General features: G+C 33.3%; 4 protein-coding genes across 5 annotated transcripts in view; 1 reads left to right on the forward strand and 3 right to left on the reverse strand.

Annotated features, from left to right (window-relative positions):
• Window positions 1–420: 420 nt before the first annotated feature.
• On the reverse strand, window positions 421–7,855 carry LOC119828742 (cysteine-rich venom protein LEI1-like). Of its 2 annotated transcripts, none has more exons than XM_038350996.1 (6): window positions 7,639–7,855; window positions 5,860–5,984; window positions 5,411–5,544; window positions 5,192–5,337; window positions 3,523–3,717; window positions 421–779 (listed from the first exon to the last, which is right to left on the reverse strand). In XM_038350996.1, exons 2-6 carry the CDS (start codon window positions 5,945–5,947, stop codon window positions 551–553), a joined length of 792 nt encoding a protein of 263 aa, XP_038206924.1. In that variant the 5' UTR covers window positions 5,948–5,984; window positions 7,639–7,855; the 3' UTR covers window positions 421–550. The 2 variants fall into 2 exon arrangements, with proteins under 2 accessions (XP_038206924.1, XP_038206916.1); XM_038350988.1 differs by lacking the exon at window positions 7,639–7,855 and adding an exon at window positions 7,243–7,453.
• A 358-nt stretch (window positions 7,856–8,213) lies between these two features.
• Window positions 8,214–10,038, reverse strand: LOC119829741 (dynein assembly factor 6, axonemal). Its single transcript, XM_038352399.1, has 3 exons — window positions 9,849–10,038; window positions 9,118–9,323; window positions 8,214–8,824 (listed from the first exon to the last, which is right to left on the reverse strand). The coding sequence occupies exons 1-3, from the start codon at window positions 9,943–9,945 to the stop codon at window positions 8,567–8,569; spliced, it is 561 nt and encodes a 186-aa protein (XP_038208327.1). The 5' UTR covers window positions 9,946–10,038; the 3' UTR covers window positions 8,214–8,566.
• Window positions 10,039–11,155: 1,117 nt separating this feature from the next.
• LOC119840343 (probable 26S proteasome non-ATPase regulatory subunit 3) lies at window positions 11,156–12,825 on the reverse strand. Its single transcript, XM_038366914.1, has one exon. It carries the CDS (start codon window positions 12,709–12,711, stop codon window positions 11,224–11,226), a length of 1,488 nt encoding a protein of 495 aa, XP_038222842.1. The 5' UTR covers window positions 12,712–12,825; the 3' UTR covers window positions 11,156–11,223.
• A 1,250-nt stretch (window positions 12,826–14,075) lies between these two features.
• Window positions 14,076–18,833, forward strand: part of LOC119828732 (formin-like protein 5) — a 9,395-nt gene continuing 4,637 nt past the window's right edge. The window contains exons 1-4 of the mRNA XM_038350977.1: window positions 14,076–14,933; window positions 15,763–15,957; window positions 17,603–17,782; window positions 18,387–18,756. Of these exons, the coding sequence (XP_038206905.1) occupies window positions 14,298–14,933; window positions 15,763–15,957; window positions 17,603–17,782; window positions 18,387–18,756 (1,381 nt within the window). The 5' untranslated portion in view covers window positions 14,076–14,297. The remainder of the gene's footprint in view (window positions 14,934–15,762; window positions 15,958–17,602; window positions 17,783–18,386; window positions 18,757–18,833) is intronic.

Here is an 18,833-nt window from a genome sequence, read left to right on the forward strand (position 1 = left end):
CGACAGGCACCCCACCTGCTGACTCACCTGTTGTATACGAGGACCATGATCCCTTTATTATTTTTATGCAGGACTGAATGTTGCGTCACTAAAGAAATGTAACGGTTCACATTTTAAAAGTAAAATGATGCAATGAAATTCGAAAAATCTCGAGTACTTAAGTATATCTATCGACGATCTTCCAGTTTAAATACAAGTCCCCAAATCAAATTGAAAATAATGGCTGATCAATGCTCCATCCTAACTGATTGAAATTATGTCAAATACTCCAATAATTTCTTAATAATTTAATATTGCTGCACCGAGGTACGAGACTACAAATTGCAACAGAGTTACACATTTAATTTCGAAGGTGGTCAATGAATTTTCTAATAATACACATGATAAATGAGAAATCTTAAAATATATGAAAACTCAATATGTAATAAAGTACATTTATTAATATATTCAATCAATAAGTAATAAACACTATAGCTAATATATAAGTTTGTACATGGATCTTAAAGCTAACGAACCGAATATAAACTTTACAATTGTCCTGGTAATTCTACTACCAAGGGTGGTTCCTATGTATTCTCTTACTGCCACAAGTGCACGTCGCGTTGCAGGTACCTTGTTGGCACACATCAGCAAGTCCGACGAGTTCTTTACAGTTCGAGAAATAATCTTTGACAGGACAGGAGTTAGTGCACAGAGAATCTGATACACAGCTCCCTGGACAATCTTCGCAAGGCTTACCGATCTTGTAGGGGTATTGAATGATACTGTTAATGTTGCCTCTGAAAAAAACAATCTTTTGAAAAATCATTTTCGTTATTATAATATACCACGAATTATTGCATTTTCAACTGACATTCCTAAAACGAAGAAGCACCTCACATTTACGTATTTTTTCTTGTTTTGTTACTCAATAACTCCATGGATTTTCAACCGATTGTCGTGTTTTCTCTTGTATATATACTCGTATAATATATACTCGTATCACGACATATAGGGTAGGATATTATTTACATGTAGTCGCGTGTTAGAATTTGGAGTGTAAACCAACCTCCTACCAAGGGGGATGATTTCCCTTTTTTTTGGAAAAAACAATTATTATTACATACAAACAAACTGGAAATTACCGTTACGATTCAGGATATCATTATTTCAATAAATAACAAACATTATTTTTCGAAACACTAGAAACAGAATTTTCATCATGTAATAATTTTCAAATAGTAGATCCACGTCTTCCGTGCGTGTTACTCTTTAACTGATTTACATTCAGCCGGATTAAAATCATGGCTTACGTTTTATTGCTAATTTTGAACCATCAGTCCAATCTTAAACGTTTTATGTACAGGAACCTAACTTTAATATATATTTAAAATTTTGATATGTATGTAGAATAGCGCTCGTACTCATGATTACATTTTTTTTGTAAACATCCAATTTTTAAAGGTAATTAATTAACCTGTATAAATACGTAAATTTTATCCTGATATAACTGAAAAATTAAGTGCATGTAGTTACTATAGTCACATGTACATTAATTTCGCATATCGTTTGAGATTTAGGGCAAAGTTAGTCTGCTAACGACATACATCACATCACATCAGCTTAGCAAGCATTTATTGACATCGTGACTTGAATAATAGTCGTAAAGATTTTCTCGCAAACCATTATCTTAATAAATGCTCACAGTTACCAAGATCGCATCTGAACGTGTAAGCTTCATAGCAAATTGAAGCACATAACCGTGATGTTAAGGACTGTATCTGTTAGTGTATCTACCCAATAATATTTTTCTAATGCACAATTTACTTTATGATTTATAAATGCATTATTAATATTTATTTAGTTGGAGTGTTCCAAGCGAATAGTCACGGTATGCCAGTGGGTAAATTGAACTTAAATATACTTACATACTTAATTGTAAGTATTTGCTAACTTTTAAACATATATACCTACCCGCGAAACAGGTATCTAGACGCAACATGGTAAAGAAAACGCATTCAGAATATCTAAGTTTCATACTAATAATAATTACAACTATTTGCATTCATAGTATTAATATTCCATGTAAAGATGCCATAAAAAACGCAATGTATATAGATCTATCATTATGCTAAAAAACCATTAGAATTCAAACAAGCATATTTTATAGCTACCTACTAGTCTGGTTACGGAAAAATACTTATATATTTTAGTAACAGATAAATAGAAATTTAATGTATAAATGTGAAAGAGAAACATTTTATTAATATCTTGCTAGCGGCCAAGGCATAGATCGAACAGCACTGAAATGTAAGTAAAATTAAACGCCTGATATACAATACAGGCAATCACGGCTTTCAAATGAATTAAAATATAGATGATATAAAAGACTTCGAACAATAAAAAGTGGATGCTGAAAGACATAAAATATAGAGGAGAAAGAACACCGATACCATTAGGCAATGACAAACTATTAGTAAAAGGAGTGACCTGTTTCTAAGACTTTTCTCGACTCAGCATATCATAGCGACGTCCCTTGTTCTCTTGTGGAGTATGGGGCAGATATATTATAACGTTTATCTGATTCACTGATTGGTTTTAGGGGCAAGTTGGTGACTAATCCTTGCATAATAAGTCTACATTTTCAACAGAATAATAATTAATCGAATACAGGAACGCTCGTAAAAAGATCATCAAAATCGGTTCACCCAGTCGAAAGTTGTGGGGAAAACCCAAAAAAATGCAATCGAATTGAGAACATCGCCCTCTTATGAAGTCGGTTGTAAAGTTATTTATTTTACGTGTACATTTATTTATATTACAGTCTACCCATTTATCTAATAAAATAAATATAATATTGAAATATCATTAATATTGATTGAAATATAATTGTACGTACTAAATGTACCTACCGGTAAAACAAGATGGCAAATTTTATTATATCAATAGATGGGCTTTAATGTTATTGATATCATAATAGGTATTTAAAGTTCAGAAACAATGCAACAAATAATAATTTGTATGAATAGGCATTCGTCGCAAAAGGTTTGCATAATACATTTTAACCACAATTACTCATTTATTGTGAAAGTTTATAAGATTATTCATCAAAGCTCAAATCTCAAAAAGTAACTTCATAGTATTAATTATTTTTTAAGAATTTGAATTTTTATGATTATGCTATTTAATTTTTCTATCTGTAAATTATGCCCTTATCTGATATCTAACTATTGTGTGTGAATTAATATAACTAACTTCGCAATTGAACGAGTTCATTAATCAACGGTTTATAATAAAATTTTCTTTGAAAAGAAAAAGAATAAATATCCTTAAAAAGACACTAAATAGATATTATGAAAGAATAGAAAAAATTTGATCACGAGGCGGGACCCGCGTTTCTTGCCTAACCGTAGCAACGCCTAGCCTCTCGGCCACCCGTGATCCCGCCACAGTAAAAAAAAATTTCTATTCATTCATTTCAATGCTATAAAACTAAAAATTAAAAGAAGACTTTAAATCAAAATAAACGTATCTGATACTTACGCCGGGCAATAGTGACACACGTAGTTATAAAAGTGGCCCCAAGGGCCACCAGGGCAATGTGCGACTCCGCAACCAACTTTGTGACTTGTGGCCCAAACCATTTGAGTGTAATGCCCAACTGCTTTAAGATTTCGCACTGGCGCCCCATATGTGAAATTTTGATATTCTAAAAACCATGTTTTGATTGCGAAAAACCTGAAAATAGATTAATTTTTAGTGTATTATTTTCACAAATATTTTTTTATTAGGCCTTATGGATTAATTTTAAATATAAGATTTTCTTATTTTGTAAACAAGGTTTAAGTTGTCATCAAAGGTGATATATTGAGTCAGTATGACCAAGTACCTACGAATATAACCAGAATGGGGTTTCAACTACACTAATTAGCCAGAAGGAAATTGATAGTAGGTATTTTTGGCAATCCAAAAACTGATATATAACAGACTATTAGGAAAGAGGTAGCACAATTTATAATCCTGACATACCTAGTTAATTGTAAAATATCTAATTGTTTACAAAACATTCCCAGACAATAGTTTCGTACTGCAACAAAGTGAATATTTTATTTCAATTCCGAGTATTGTGACAATGGAGGTGAGGTATGTTATAAAAGCTCGGTACCGGAATATTATAAGGATATATAACTATAGATAAAGTACTTTATAGACGATGGTTTTAACTTTAGTAACAGACTGTACCTATCTACAGTTACATTCAACCACAATAGTTAGTAAATATTACTCAGGATACATAATACCACCCTCATCTATTTCATGCCTACACAAATTCGCTATGACATACTTGCATAGCGTAATTATATAAGCTACTAGCTGCGCCCCGCGGTTTCACCCGCGTAAGTCCGTATCCCGTAGGAATATCGTGATAAAAACTTGCTTATATGTTATTCCAGTTGTCCAGCTGTCTACGTACCAAATTTCATTGCAATCGGTTCAGTAGTTTATGCGTGAAAAAGCAACAAACACACACACATCCTTACAAACTTTCGCATTTATAATATTAGTAGGATAGGATATAAGTCCAAAAATGGCTTAACATATTACAGTCTCAACTAATTTAATAAAGGCATTTAAATTACATGACAATTTTAAGTGCGTATTTAATATTCATAAACAACATTATTACTTGTTCGCAGATTCAATATATCTACAATAATAATTAAGGATTTTTCAAGTATACATTTCATTCTAAGCTTAGACACAAAGGGCGTCATTATATACCATGTCAGTCTGTGAAATCTGTAATTAGATGTTCACGAATTTCCTATTATCTGACAATGTGGAGGTTAAGATCGTGACTGTAAGGCAGCATACATTGTACAACGAACGGATGAGGAAACAAGCCAATTCAGCAAAAAATGTAAGCGCATACCATCTTATTCGACCATAAGACAACAAATCATTCATTATCTTATTTATATTACTGCAAAAAAGCTAAGACCCTGACATGCAAGGAAGTGTTATAATTAAAGTGATTTTATAACAACCTTAGTGTATGATATAGCGTTATTATTGTACGTAATTTAAACTATTTTAATATTAAGAATGAAATAAATTAAAGTAGAAGTGTATGATAAAGAAAATAATGTCGAATAACTCAAATTGAACTTAATTAGAAAACTACGCATAAATTTTAAATGAATTAACGTACCATGGTGTCTTTTGTGATGCTACAAAAAGGTTTTGTCCACAAGAACCTAAATATGGAACAGTATTCTCTGAAGCGTCGTTGTGCTGCAGGAATACACATCGCTCAGCGTAATTCTGAGCTTGACGGGCTGCCAGGGGATGCCACGACTGTAAGAAATTATGTTAAATGGTAGATCATTATAGCTAGTAAACATTAATAAAATAAAATAAATACGCTTACCATTAAAAGCATATTAGATGCTGTCGGCCTTACTTTTGTTCGAAAAAAGTTATGATAGAGCACTATTTTTCTTCTAACTACAGAACGGCGAGGACTCAATCCATCCTCTGGAATTTTATTTGAGGGAAACAGTTCTGAAATTTAATTATTCAACCTTTATAGACAACTATTATACATATTTTACAAAATATATTAAGTTTTTTAGTACTTATGTAAGTACGCGTATCTGCGAGCTAAGGCCTTGTTCAGTTCTTTTTTTACGTTCAATAGCTACCTTATTACACTTATTGATCATATTATTATCTATAATATTAATATAATGTAAATATGCTCGATATGAAAATATGATAATATACTCGACCGCGAAAAAACAACAGCAAAGTTCTTATTACATAATTTCTTTCACCCGTACCGTAACCGTAAAATGTAAAAAAAAGAAAAACACTTACGTTGATCCGTCCATGTCCTGACACTTTGTAAAACGACAATCGAGTTAATCACAAATATATATAGCCATAATAATTTTCTAGCAATCATTGTATTTCTTTAATTGCTTCTTTTGTTATGGTTTTTACTGAAACAATTATTATGATATTTTAGTAAGTATACCTTGAGCTTCATTCTAGATTGAGGTCCAGATAATATGGACATGATCACAGGTAAAAATGCGTACTATTGAAGCTATTTACTATTCTTTACGAATGCAAGATATTTTCAAGGCGGAGTATGATAATGCTCGGGGTCTTCATTGACAACTTTCCTCTAAGTGTCCAAGTGTAAGGACCACATTTGTCAATGTGTCAAATTATATTTACCTGTATTTACGCTTGTCCTATATTGATCTTATGGTAATATCTCATACCCCTGTATACTTATTTTTTCCCACATTTGAAACCAATATTACGTTATATAGTAACTTTTGTTAGAAGAGAACTTTTATTAGTTTTGTTAGGCTTACATAGAAACACAATATTATGTTGAATATACATTTTATAGTTTTGATGAAGAGGTATTGAACATAACGATTATTTAAAAAATGTGTTCGAAGGTTATACAGTTTCATATATATCTTTCGTATTGAGTCTATTACTAAGTTCGTAAGACAGGCATGATTTTAATCATGCATGAGTATAAGTACACTCCACTCAAAAAGGAATAATATAGGTACTAATTAGGCAAGTCCTACCTTCATAATACTACCAAACTGACACGAAACGGAGCTATTACAGCAGGTTACTCACTCAAACATACGAAAAGCACTCTTTTATTCTCGAGTTAAGATAAACAATAGTTCAGATATCAAATATAAGTACGTATTATTAGTTAGAACAAATATTTACACAGTATGTTGTTATTCATAATAGTAGACAGGATAGGTATATTGATGAAAATGCAAATAATATTATAAGTAGTTAATTACTAAAATGATTCATACAAAATGATTACATATAATAGTCTAATTATTCCAAATTGTATTAATTCATTTCTTATAGGACCCACCTAGTTGCACCTACTAGTGCCTTTCTTAATTTTTTAATGAAAAAAAAATCCTTGCCACACTATAGTTCTTGAAATAAATAAATAAGTCGGTATTTATAATAACTTCACACTTATCAAGTCTCTGAGAAATCGATTATCCTAAAATATTTATGCATAAAATATTTTTAAAGCTACGGTCATACATACGTAGCTTTTTTATGGTATTTTATTGGGTTTATAATGTATGAAAAACAAAAACATTTAAGTACCATTTTTGCAATTTGTGTCCGATTCATTATTCTAAATGTTGATTAACAAGCATACGAATTATTTTACAAGATAAGGGTACTTACCTTAAAATCATAAAAAAAAACAAATGTAGGTACAGCTGTTTACGGAAAACAATAAAAGTAACGCACTTTGAGACAATTGTATTCACAAATTCATTTTTATTAAAAAATAAAACATGTGTGTAAACAATTTATACACTAATATTTTACGCGTAGTTAAATTAATTTAATCATTTACGAATTAGACTCGGTGCCGGCCATGTCTCGCGAGAGTAGGAATTGAAATAAATGGGCAAACGACGAGTGACCACTCATTGACTATCCGCTAAATAATAATTTGCGCAATTGTTTTCTTAAATATCTGCAGTCTATACCACTAAGAATATGGTTAACAATAAGTATTCGTAACGTAAAATTACAAATAAATACCATTGTTTATAGAGATGTATTTACAACTACCTGAAAATAACGCTGAACTTTGCTCGCTTCGAATTTGATTAAATGGGTGCCACCTTATCCTTTTTTCATTACGTTGATTAGACCAACCGAAACTAATGAACCCATCGATAAACAACACTTAGACGACACATGTAGCATTACTAAGAGAATTTAGTCAGAATTATTTGCCCAAAAAGTACCTACGTGCAAATAAAAAACTGCTAGGGGCCAGTGTAAACCAGCGCCGTGTGAGCATTACTGCAGTACGGATTGAGCTGACATGGCTTCCCTTTTTCAAGGACGCCCTACCGAACAAATCTTTTTCTTTTTTATTATTATTTTTATTTTTGCTTTGTGCTTGAAATAAATGTTTTCTTTTGTTCTTGAAATAAATATTTTCTTTCAATCAAATTGATATTCTCACGTTATAAATCATTTAATTACAAAGAGCTTTGACACGGTGTTCTTATAAATTGGCGCCTTGACGCTTGATTGAGCAGTGATTATTCTCAATAACCAACAGAATAGTTAACCTGATATACAAGTCACAACTCACAATTAGTGTTTCCAATTAAACAACTATTGCTTTGAAATACATTTATTCAACCAATTAGGTTATTTTGGTAGGTACGTAAGGCTCATTGGTATAATCACAGATTACTAATAGTTACTACGTGTGCAGTGCATAACACGTGAGCGTAGAACCGAGGGATCCTGGGTTCGATTCCCGGTGCGAACTAACAAAAATTCTCTCATCTCTAAAGAAAATCGATAATGTAACAAATGCATAATGTATCTGCACATACCCAAGGGGAAACGGGAATTACACGTTAGGCATAAATTACTACATAATTTTTGTTTTTTTTTTTCAGAACTCTTAATTATAAGCAATTTGTATTATAACGTTATTCACGTTAAAATATAGTTTTTGTGTGACAAATAGGATCAATTAAAAATTAACAAAATCAAATTCCCTGTCCAATTTAAGAGTTAAGACTAAAGTGTCTTCCGATGCATCCCAGTTTGCTTTAGAGATGTCTGGGTTGATGCCGTGCGGTAGAGGCAGCCGCAGGTGAAACTGCGAGGAGCTCACAGTAACACATGTTGTATCAACAGAGAGATCGATATTCTCCTTTTTATCGCCCGGCATCTTTATTCTTACAATTAAATTTTCACAACTCGCCGATGAGGTGGTTTTAGGACCAATCTGAAATAAATATGAAATTATTATTGTGTTATCCGTGACCTTGGCGGTATTGGAGTTTCTTACTTAATACCAAGTTATTTTTTTTTCAAATTTGCTTGTGTTTCAAAAACATGGAAATATTTACTTCTTTAAACTACTAACTACTACTAAGGCTTTAGGCTTTACTAAGGCTTAAGGCTTTGTTTGTATCGTGTAACAGCCTAATATATAAGTCATAAAGATAAACAATGGCGCGTTTTGAACTTCAATTGTTCCTATTATTTGCTTTGGTATATCTACGTGACATTTATTACCTGCAGGAAAACGTCTTCCGCTGTTACAGACTGCTGATAGTTCATAGTATAAGCTGGTACTTTTCTCTCTCCGATCCCAGCGCCAACGCTACCTAATTGTTCTGCTTCCTCGGCTTCTTGTGCTTCAAACTCTTCAATTGTTTTTGGCATTTCCTTCGTATCATTTTGCTTATTAATTTTGTCCCTGGATGATGTTATTTGATAGGCTAGGAAATATCAAAAAACTTTGACAAAACGTGGTAAATTCAAAAAATACGGTTGTATTTACATGGATTGAAAATATGTTCTATACTTGCACAGCAATTAATAAAAAAAACCCTACGACTGTGTGAAAACAAAGATTAAAACTTAGCGCTTGAATAACCTCGGCTGGGTTTGTGGAGGAAGGAAGGTGGAATTCCTCCATCGAAAAAAGGAGGATCCTCGACCCGTCTACTCGACTGGCCGTCCTGTAAGGCCCCTATTGAATGATGTTGGAAAGTACTATATATGCATTTATATGTATATATGTCCGCTACAGAGGCTAGAGGAGAACATTTCGCTTGAGCGATTCAGAACCATGTCGCTACAGGTTATTGGGTTATTATATTATACAATGCAATAAGAATTAGAAATTAACGATACCTCTCAAGCACCTAAGTAAAGAAGTAACAACATTGGAAAAACTTTACCATCATAACGTATTTTAAAACTATATTAGTAATTTGTAAAGGTTTTTGAGAAAAAGTTACCAGTAGGAGATAGATCTTCTCCTTGGAGTACATCTGGTTCTGGAGGCCTAAAAAGCTCTGCAAGTTTTTCTAATTGAGATGAAGTGAATTCAACCATTTTGGTATTATAAATAGAAACTAAATGAACTGTAATTACTTCAAAATAAATATTTTCCAACACAACAAACACAATAACTGTTCAATAAATTTTTTTGTTGCTAGGCAATTAGCGGGTCCACACAGCACAAACTTAAATTGCACAAATACATGTTTGCGCAAACGGTACATGTGGAAGTGAAGTTTGAGTTACACGGAAATTGGTGCGAAAGGATATGTTAACTGTTTATTTATATAGTATGGTTATAGTATTATGTTATCTATGGAAATATATAACCTGTGATTTATATCTCGTATTAAAAAAGTCGTTGCAAACATCTTTTTTTGCGCTTGCACAGACTATTGATCAAGCACAAACTGCTGCAGTGTGTAGACGAATGTTCGAACGTTTTTGGGGTACAAAATGAATGACCCAAATAAATATTCTAAACAGATTAATAGTGAATTTATTAAGTTAAAACTTATATAACGTTTGAAAATGAAAGTCAATAAGATAGGGAAAGATACGTAGATCTTTGTTTCTTTAAAGGTAACCAATACTTTGTCCATTTATTTCCTTTTTTTTACACCCATATTTTAAGTGTGACTTGTAAAATGTAGTAATAAATGTCTATGCATTTTCCTTCCCTTTATTGCATTTACAATTGCTTATTATAAAAGAACGTCTTCACGTCTTGGCGGCTGGCTTTCAACCGATTTTCTCGTGCCCTGTGGTCGATCGCCAATGGGATTTGTAAACTCTTGGCGCCGCATTCATGTGGACCCACTATTAGCGCCTCAACACTTAACACATAGATAGTTTTATTATTACAGATGATAATTCGGTGTGTATGCAAACTCTTGAAAATAATAAAATAAACTTTTCTCTTATTGAAAATAAAATATAATATATATAATAAATATATATTACAGTGTATTCAAGTAATTTTATGTACAAATTAGAACAGTCCTAAATCAAGAAGGAAAAACTAGAATTTGGATGGATTGATACATAATAAATTGAACTTTTATTGTAAAAAATCATGTTACAAAATAGGTTTAGTAGGTATAACAGAAAATCGACATACTGAATTTGCTTTCGTTATGAGTACCTAGTTGAACTGTGTAATTTTAAGAATTTAAAATTATAAAAATCTTAAACTAAGGAATTTAAATGTTTACATTCAACAAAAATATTTTAATTATGAGGGTTGAAAAACAATTACATTATGTAGTGTTATTACAATTTATTATGAATGAAAACTACATAAAATACATAAAAGAATTATTTTTGAAGTATTCAAGGAAAACCATCATCATCTTCTTCAGCCATTTCCTTGGCCAGCTCCAAATCTTGCTGCTCTCTCTCCCTTCTTTCTTCTGCACTTTCCAACTCCTTTCCATAAGATTTGGGTGGATATCTCATTGCCTTTACACTCTGGTTATGTAGCTCCAGACAGAAAGATATGCGCTGGTGGAATGCCAATTGAGGCTCCCTGGTGCAGTATAAGTCAGAACTTTCCTTATTACTCATATAACCCTTTTCCGGGTCAATGGTTGCCTCAATAACTCCATCTCTGATAGCTTTAGCCACTATAAACTCAGCATCTTCAGCAGAGTCCAAACCTAGTTTACGTGCAATATCTTTGGGTGAAATGCGCGAGTAAGACAGACCAATAGAACGAATTGCAGTTTTAATAACATTTTGTCGCAATCTCAGTATCAAAGTGAATGTATGGTCTGTACGGAACTGAGGTCCGTAGTTCTCCAGTACTTCTCCAAACCTTTGTAAATTTCCCAACCTTACAGCTTGAGTTAGTTGGAAGTAAGGTGCCAAAGCTTTTCTTAGTTGTGCCTGTCTAAAGATAGCTCTTTCAGGGATGTCTCCTAGAAGCAACTCAACAACAATAGCAAGTTTTTGTACAGTTTGACGGAAACCAACAGCAGCAGTTTGAGGAGCTTTCCTTAAAGCCTGGACAAGATGTTTATGAGCATCACTGTATTCAAGGCGAGCAGCTTTTATTCTGCCAAGATAGTAAAGAAAACGAGCCCACTCATTGTTGCTAGCATTTTCTGGGAAAACAGATTTACTGACCAACTTATCCGCTTGATCATACAAAGCATAATGAAGATAATTCCTTAAAAGGCAATTTATAAGAACAGCCTGACCTTCATAGTCGTTACGTAAGGTAGAGGTTCGCAAGCGAGCATGAAGTAGGCCCCTAATAAGGTCTAGTTTGTTATTTAGCTCAAACACCCGGGAATGGTAAAAATAGCATTTAGCTGCTATAAGATCAAGTGTTCTTCTGTTTTGAGCTGTAACCTTAGAAATGAGTTGCTGAGAGCAATCTGTAGCTTCGTCCAACCTGTTTGTGTCGAGCAAACGTACTAATACCAAAAGATGAATGTACACATCAACTTCGGGTGCAGGAGGCTTAGATGCACTTCTAGCCCGTGGTGCTTCGATCTCTACAGCACCAGGTTGTGGGTTTTCAACAAAGGAAATCAATGTATCTTTCTCAGCGCCAACTGGATAGAGCTGATTGATGATTGCTCGCAGTACGTTTCCGTTTAACTTTCTTCTCGTACCTGGAAGAGATCTTAATACTCGCAATGCAAACCTGGGCTCTTTTGATGACACTGCTTTATCGATTTGTCTGACATGTTCCCTTAAATCTTGAACAGTTAGAACATCAGCATCTTTCTTTACTTCGTTAGTATCACCATCGCTTGCCGCCGCTGGACTATCCACGTTTTTCATTTCAACATCCTGCTCAACAGGAGCCATTATTAATTAAAAATGATCTTGTAGTTTCTATTAAACACGACGATAAACAAATGCAACTTCGAAGTAAAGAATTCTTTCTTCATTCATCAAACGTCAAAAATATGCCGAGTAACAGCACGAAACAATTTAGAAATCGGATACGAGATCCACTTGATTATTCATTATTTTGAATCTTTTACTTTTTGTGTATTTGCAAACTTACTCACAATCAAAATTTTATTTGTATGCTTAGTTTTATAATTCGAACACCTTATTTATGGCTTAAAATATTTGAATCTTTGTTCATATTATTATATTTCTTCAAATATTTTTGCAATCAATTAAGTGCAAGTATCCAATTTTCAAAGTCACAGATAATTCAAAATCGATTACAAATTATTTTATCTGTGATGTTTTGAATTGGTACCGACCTACATAAATCATATTATGGGAGAATGTTGAACTTGTTCGTTAGTATTTACCTAAAAATTGTTGAAAAATTCAGTCTCAAAACATTAAATGGAATAAAAAAAATATTTATAACCTACGTCAATTAAATTAACAAAAAAGAAAAATACTATTTTGATGTTCAATGCTGGTACCTGCTATCAAATAGGTAACGTAAGATATAAAACAAGATAATTTAATCGTCTATATTAAATCACACATAACTTGTACTAGGTAATTTAACATAAGTACATATTGTTTAAACAGTAACTTTGTGATTCGTCTATCCCCTTGCCATAAATTAAAGATATAACGGAAAGCTAACTGAAGTTGGTTATCGCTGTTATTTTTACTCGAAAATTTTGTTTCATTCTGGTCACTAGTGACTTTGACCAATATTTATTTCCACGAAATTTAAAACTTTTTTTTCAAAATTAGCCTACATGAAAGTAATTAAATTGTCTTTAAATAACCAGTTTTGTACTTAAAGTTATTATATAGTTAGACTTAGTGATTATATTATGATCAGTATTTTTAAGACTGACTTAAATTATATCGTATGTGGAGAATAGCTTAATATAAATGATTTTAATTAATAAATTTAACGAAACAAAATAAATTTGATATTAATTAATTTTAATACAAAAACTAAACTGCCTTCAAATTATCAAAACTAGGCCAAATTAAAATTACAGGAAACAGCTTTTAAACATAAAAAGAATCACCTAAATCAGTTCACCTAGCAAAAGGTTGTGAGGTTATAAAAATAGAAAAATACAGTCAAATTGATAATCTCCTCTTTTTTTGAAGTTGGTTAAAAATAAATAATACTACTAACGTTATATCTACGTTGTTATTTCACAACGTTACATTTTATCACTATTTAATATCACTGCGATTGTTATTTGCCATCTTTACCATAAATAATAGACAAGACAAAACTACTAGCAATGCTCGTAGTTGCTTAACCAATATACTGTACTGAGGAAATAGTGATAAAAGATTTAAAGATTTTAATTACTAATGTTACAATCGAAAAAAATTCGATTTATACCATCTTTTCACAAAAAGATTGTGTGCCAAAAATTATAAAAAACGGAGGCGCCACGGCCACAGGGGACCGGTTGATTCTTCTCATAAAATTTCAATGTGTTCTGGAAATGGTTTGCAAAGAGGACGTGGTATCATGGTTTAAAGAATTGGAAAGCTATAAACGTATAGATGCAATGTGTACATTACTAAATATGTGCTTGCCATTCGAACTACGTTTCATTGGGACATACTTGGAAGAACTCGGAAAACGAGACTTTCAGGAGTTGCGTGGTGCAGAACTTAGAGCCAATAATCCCACAGATCTTGCCGCAGATATTGGGGGAGCAGACACAGACTCTAGGACGCGGCGAAAAATGGCTTTATATGTCTCTTTACTAAGATCTTGTAACTTCGCTTGTGCTACCACATTGTATAATGCTATGGTAAATTTAGAGCAAAGTGGCCTTCTGAAAGGCTTGTATGGTGATCTACTCGAGGAAATTTTGCTCTTATACACAATGGCACTTCATCATCCAGCCTTTACATTTGACCAAAAGTCACATTTTGGTGACATATTAGAAAAATTAAAGCTGGAAGATCAGCGGATACAGTATCAAGAACAACAAGAACATATAAGTGTTGCACCAGTAAGCAGTTGCCATACTCAGCCTAGTATCACACCTAATATGTCTGTTCCACCACCTAACATGACGAATATGGGGCCACCACCTGGGATCATGTTTGTAAAGACTTCTGGGGTTCAGGTCAGTATTATTGTTATATATTATTGTATATTGTTTTTGTATTGTTTAGGTCTATTTTACATAATCACTTGTGTATTCATCTTGAACTATTGTGCTTATCACTGGTATTAGCTGTGTTATTGGTGTAATATCAACCGGACACTTATTGTATGTTTTTATTTTAAACATTTATGTGTACAACTTCATAAACCCACATTTTATTGGCCAATATGAACTTTCATGTTTCAGTTTTTTAATAATTTTTTCAGTTTTGCAATTGGTTTCTGATTTCTTATAAGGAATTAATATCTTATTATTTTCATATCACATTAGTAGACAAATAAGTCAATAAGAAATAATACAGATAAAGAAATACATATTTACAAGTATTGTGTTTTACTAAAGCTAATGTTGGCTTGAATCTTATAAAATCAAGCTATGTAAAGTTTGATAACCTTTGATTGATAAAAAAGAGATAATGTCAAACTAAATTTTGTAAAATCTTATGGTCTTCAACATGTTCAATGGTGGAGGATAGTTGTTTTTTATTTATTGTCGTGTGATAAATAGATTGTGATATTTATGATGTTTATGATAATTCCAAAGTGTTTAGAACATATCAGATTAGAATCCAATTGCAATATATGTACCTTCCTATTTTACACAATTGTAAAGTAGATTTAATTGTTTTTATGATTTATGTTATAAATAATATTGTATTTCAACACTTCTCATACTCTAATAACACTACCACTAAAATTAAGTATTTCGTATCAATTTATAATTTAAAACAGTTATGAAAACACAAATATAGATAACAATAATCTTATAACTCTTATTCATATTACAGGCCCCAAGTACAGAGGCAGTGCAAGAAATAAACTCACCAACAGTGATAACTAGTGGCGGAGGTCTGCCCATGCTGTCTGATGTACCTCACCCGCCACCTGGTTTACCCATACCACAATACAATATAGGAGAATATATGGGACAGCATACATGGCCAGCGAATATTATTGTATCTCCACTGAATCAACCTATAGAGGTATATTTGTTATTATGTTAAGCTAACTGAATGCAAGTGTTATTTTATTATCTTAAATTATTATAGGTAACAGGTACAAGGCTACTAAACAATTATGAGCTAAAATGTTTTAGATAAAATTTGAAGAATAGAATTCTCTTTTATTCTTTTTTGATTATGTATTTAACTGTTTGGATTTTAAGATTGTGGTGTAACTGTTGGTTTATAGTATACCGATTAGCATATGTGATTATCCTTAGCATTTTAGATTGAAACCTTTGCAGTATATCCTTGTTTGAGTTTGAAGCAGTACCCCATAAATGGATCTCATAAGTCCAGATTGGCTTGAAGACACTTTTCTACACAAGCAATTTGTTTTCCAAAAACAGTAGGGTGTTCTTATACAAAAAAAAAAAAAAAAAATTGTACATTTTTCACAATAACAAAAATAAAAAAAAGTTCTCCTGTGCCATTTTCTATTGGACTTAGTTGTATAACCAGCTCTGTAAAATGAAAAATAGTTCATATTTTTATAATATTTATACTCATTCATACATGCTTTGTATTTTGTAAATTTTATAAGCTTCCCAAGACAAGCTGTTTTAATCACCGACTGAAACCTTATTTAATAGGATATCAAAAATACTGTGATTGATTTCAATGAAGGCATTAGGGTATGATTACATGAATGTTATTATGTCACCTCATGAAAATAGATGCCTTGATATGGCAAAAAGATTTTGAACTGTTTCAATTCAATTGACATTGCAATTCAATTTGCTAGTACTTATCCGACTGTGACGAACAAGGGTAATGTTTTCAATGGTATGTGTGTATATTTCTTTGGCCTGCCAAAAAACACAAGACCAATGGTCAAATTTGACATAATATGAGGTGTCGCTGGAATCATCAAATTTATTTAGGGACCTAGGCTATATGAATTAAAATGGCACTCACAATTTAATAAAAGGGGTAAGTGTAAAAATGCGTTTGTTTATTTAGCCTAACAAGTTACATTATAGGTATCAAATGAAAGATCATGGAAACACCATAAAAAGAAAAAATAAGATGAGTTTTTGTTCTTATAGTTATAATTCTAATTAAATTAATGTTTAAGTCATCAATTTATTAAAATTTTACATATACAAAAAAAATGTCATGCTGGCTTGCATCTGTGTCTCTCTTCACATAGAAATGTGTCATATAAAATGGTTATCACAGATGTTAAAACATGTAATTTGAATTGTGCTTCAATAAAGTAGCTCAAGTCTCTTCTGTACATAGTTTTCTATTGGGTGAAGCATTAATTATTTAAGTCAATTTAGTTAAGTTGTTTTTGGGTTTATCATAATTCACACAAATTTCCAAACTTATGTAAAAATCTTATCTCTTTATCATTACTATCTACTTGCCCCAGCATCCCCAGGTTGACCCAAGATAATAAAGTAGCTTAAGTCACTTTCTAAAAATTTTGCTGTCTATGGAGTCTCACCTACGAATAGGAATAGGAATGAAAAATCTTACATACCCTTACAGGGGGTACGGGATTAATGAATGGGCCCTAAAAAAAAAAAAAAATTGATTAATACGATAAGTGTGTTGAATAGAGTTTGATATTTATCTACTAGGTACTGTAATCAATTTATAATATAAACAACAATTCCAGGTGTTAAATTTCGGTGCGCCGGGTGCGCCGCCATCGCCACTGGTGTCGTCGCCGGGCGACAGTCGCGCGGCGTCACCCCGCTCGCGGCGCCGCCTGTCGCGCGACCGTTCGCCGCCGCTGCCTACTGACCCGCCTATAGCGCACCTCGCGGCCAATTTCGATACTTTGGCTGTGGGCGAGGTGAGATTCTTGTTTTTTGTAGTAAGGATGTTTTAAAAATACCATTTTTATACATTAGATTAAAGAATATGTATTTGCAAATATTGGCAGGTATAAGTTCTGTACTATGATAACTGTAGTTTAACATCGGTTTTTTGATCAATAATAATAAATGTATGCTAATATTTTACGTATTGAACAGATATAAGGATGACTTGTGTCTTAAAATCGATTAGAGACAATGGAGTATTTGTTTTTTTGCTTAAAATATTAGCTTAGTCAGTCTTTGTAATTGAAACAAATAAGGAAAACATTTAATTCTACAAAGTTACATGCAAATTTTGATTTGAGACCGATAAGATGTATTTTTGAAGTTCATTTGGTTAGACTTTTTTGTAAGATTTCAAAAATGTTTAATCCAGACATTGCTTTGCATACTATTCTTGTCGATTTCTGCTCACACATGCAATTGCTATATAGTATTGCTAGCTACTGACTCACTAAAATTATACTGGAAAAATATTAGTTATTTTTAAATTTATTAATTACTATTTTATTAATTAGAAAAATTCAACATATTGGCATTGGCATTCTTGTAATGTGAGCTGTGACTATTATCTTACAGTTACGACACACAATCGGCGAGGAGAGACTGCGCGAGATCAGCGCGGTGCACCACCAGTACCGATCGCTGGAGAAGCTGAACGGGGTGCGGCGGCGCGCCGGCGCGTACTGCCCGCCCGCGCGCTCCTCCTCCGACAGCGGCTCCAGCGCCGCGTCGTCGCCGCCCGGCACCCCTGCGCCCGCGCCCGCGCCCCGCCGCCCCGCGCCCTCTGCGCCCGCGCAGCCCGCCTCCGGCCCGCCGCCCGTGCCCTTCATCCCGTACCCGCGCCCCTACCCGTACCCGACTCCGCCGCCCGCCTACCGCCCGCCGCCGCCGCCCTTCGCCAATGGCGAGCCGCCGCCGTACCCCGCGCCCGCGCCCTACGCCGGTTTCGTGCCCGTGCTGTACGCGCCGCCCAAGCTCTCGTGCTGGAACTGCGGCGCCGCCGGACACGCGGGCCACGAGTGC

The sequence above is a fragment of the Zerene cesonia genome, chromosome 1 (assembly GCF_012273895.1).
Source record: "Zerene cesonia ecotype Mississippi chromosome 1, Zerene_cesonia_1.1, whole genome shotgun sequence".
NCBI lineage: Eukaryota > Metazoa > Arthropoda > Insecta > Lepidoptera > Pieridae > Zerene > Zerene cesonia.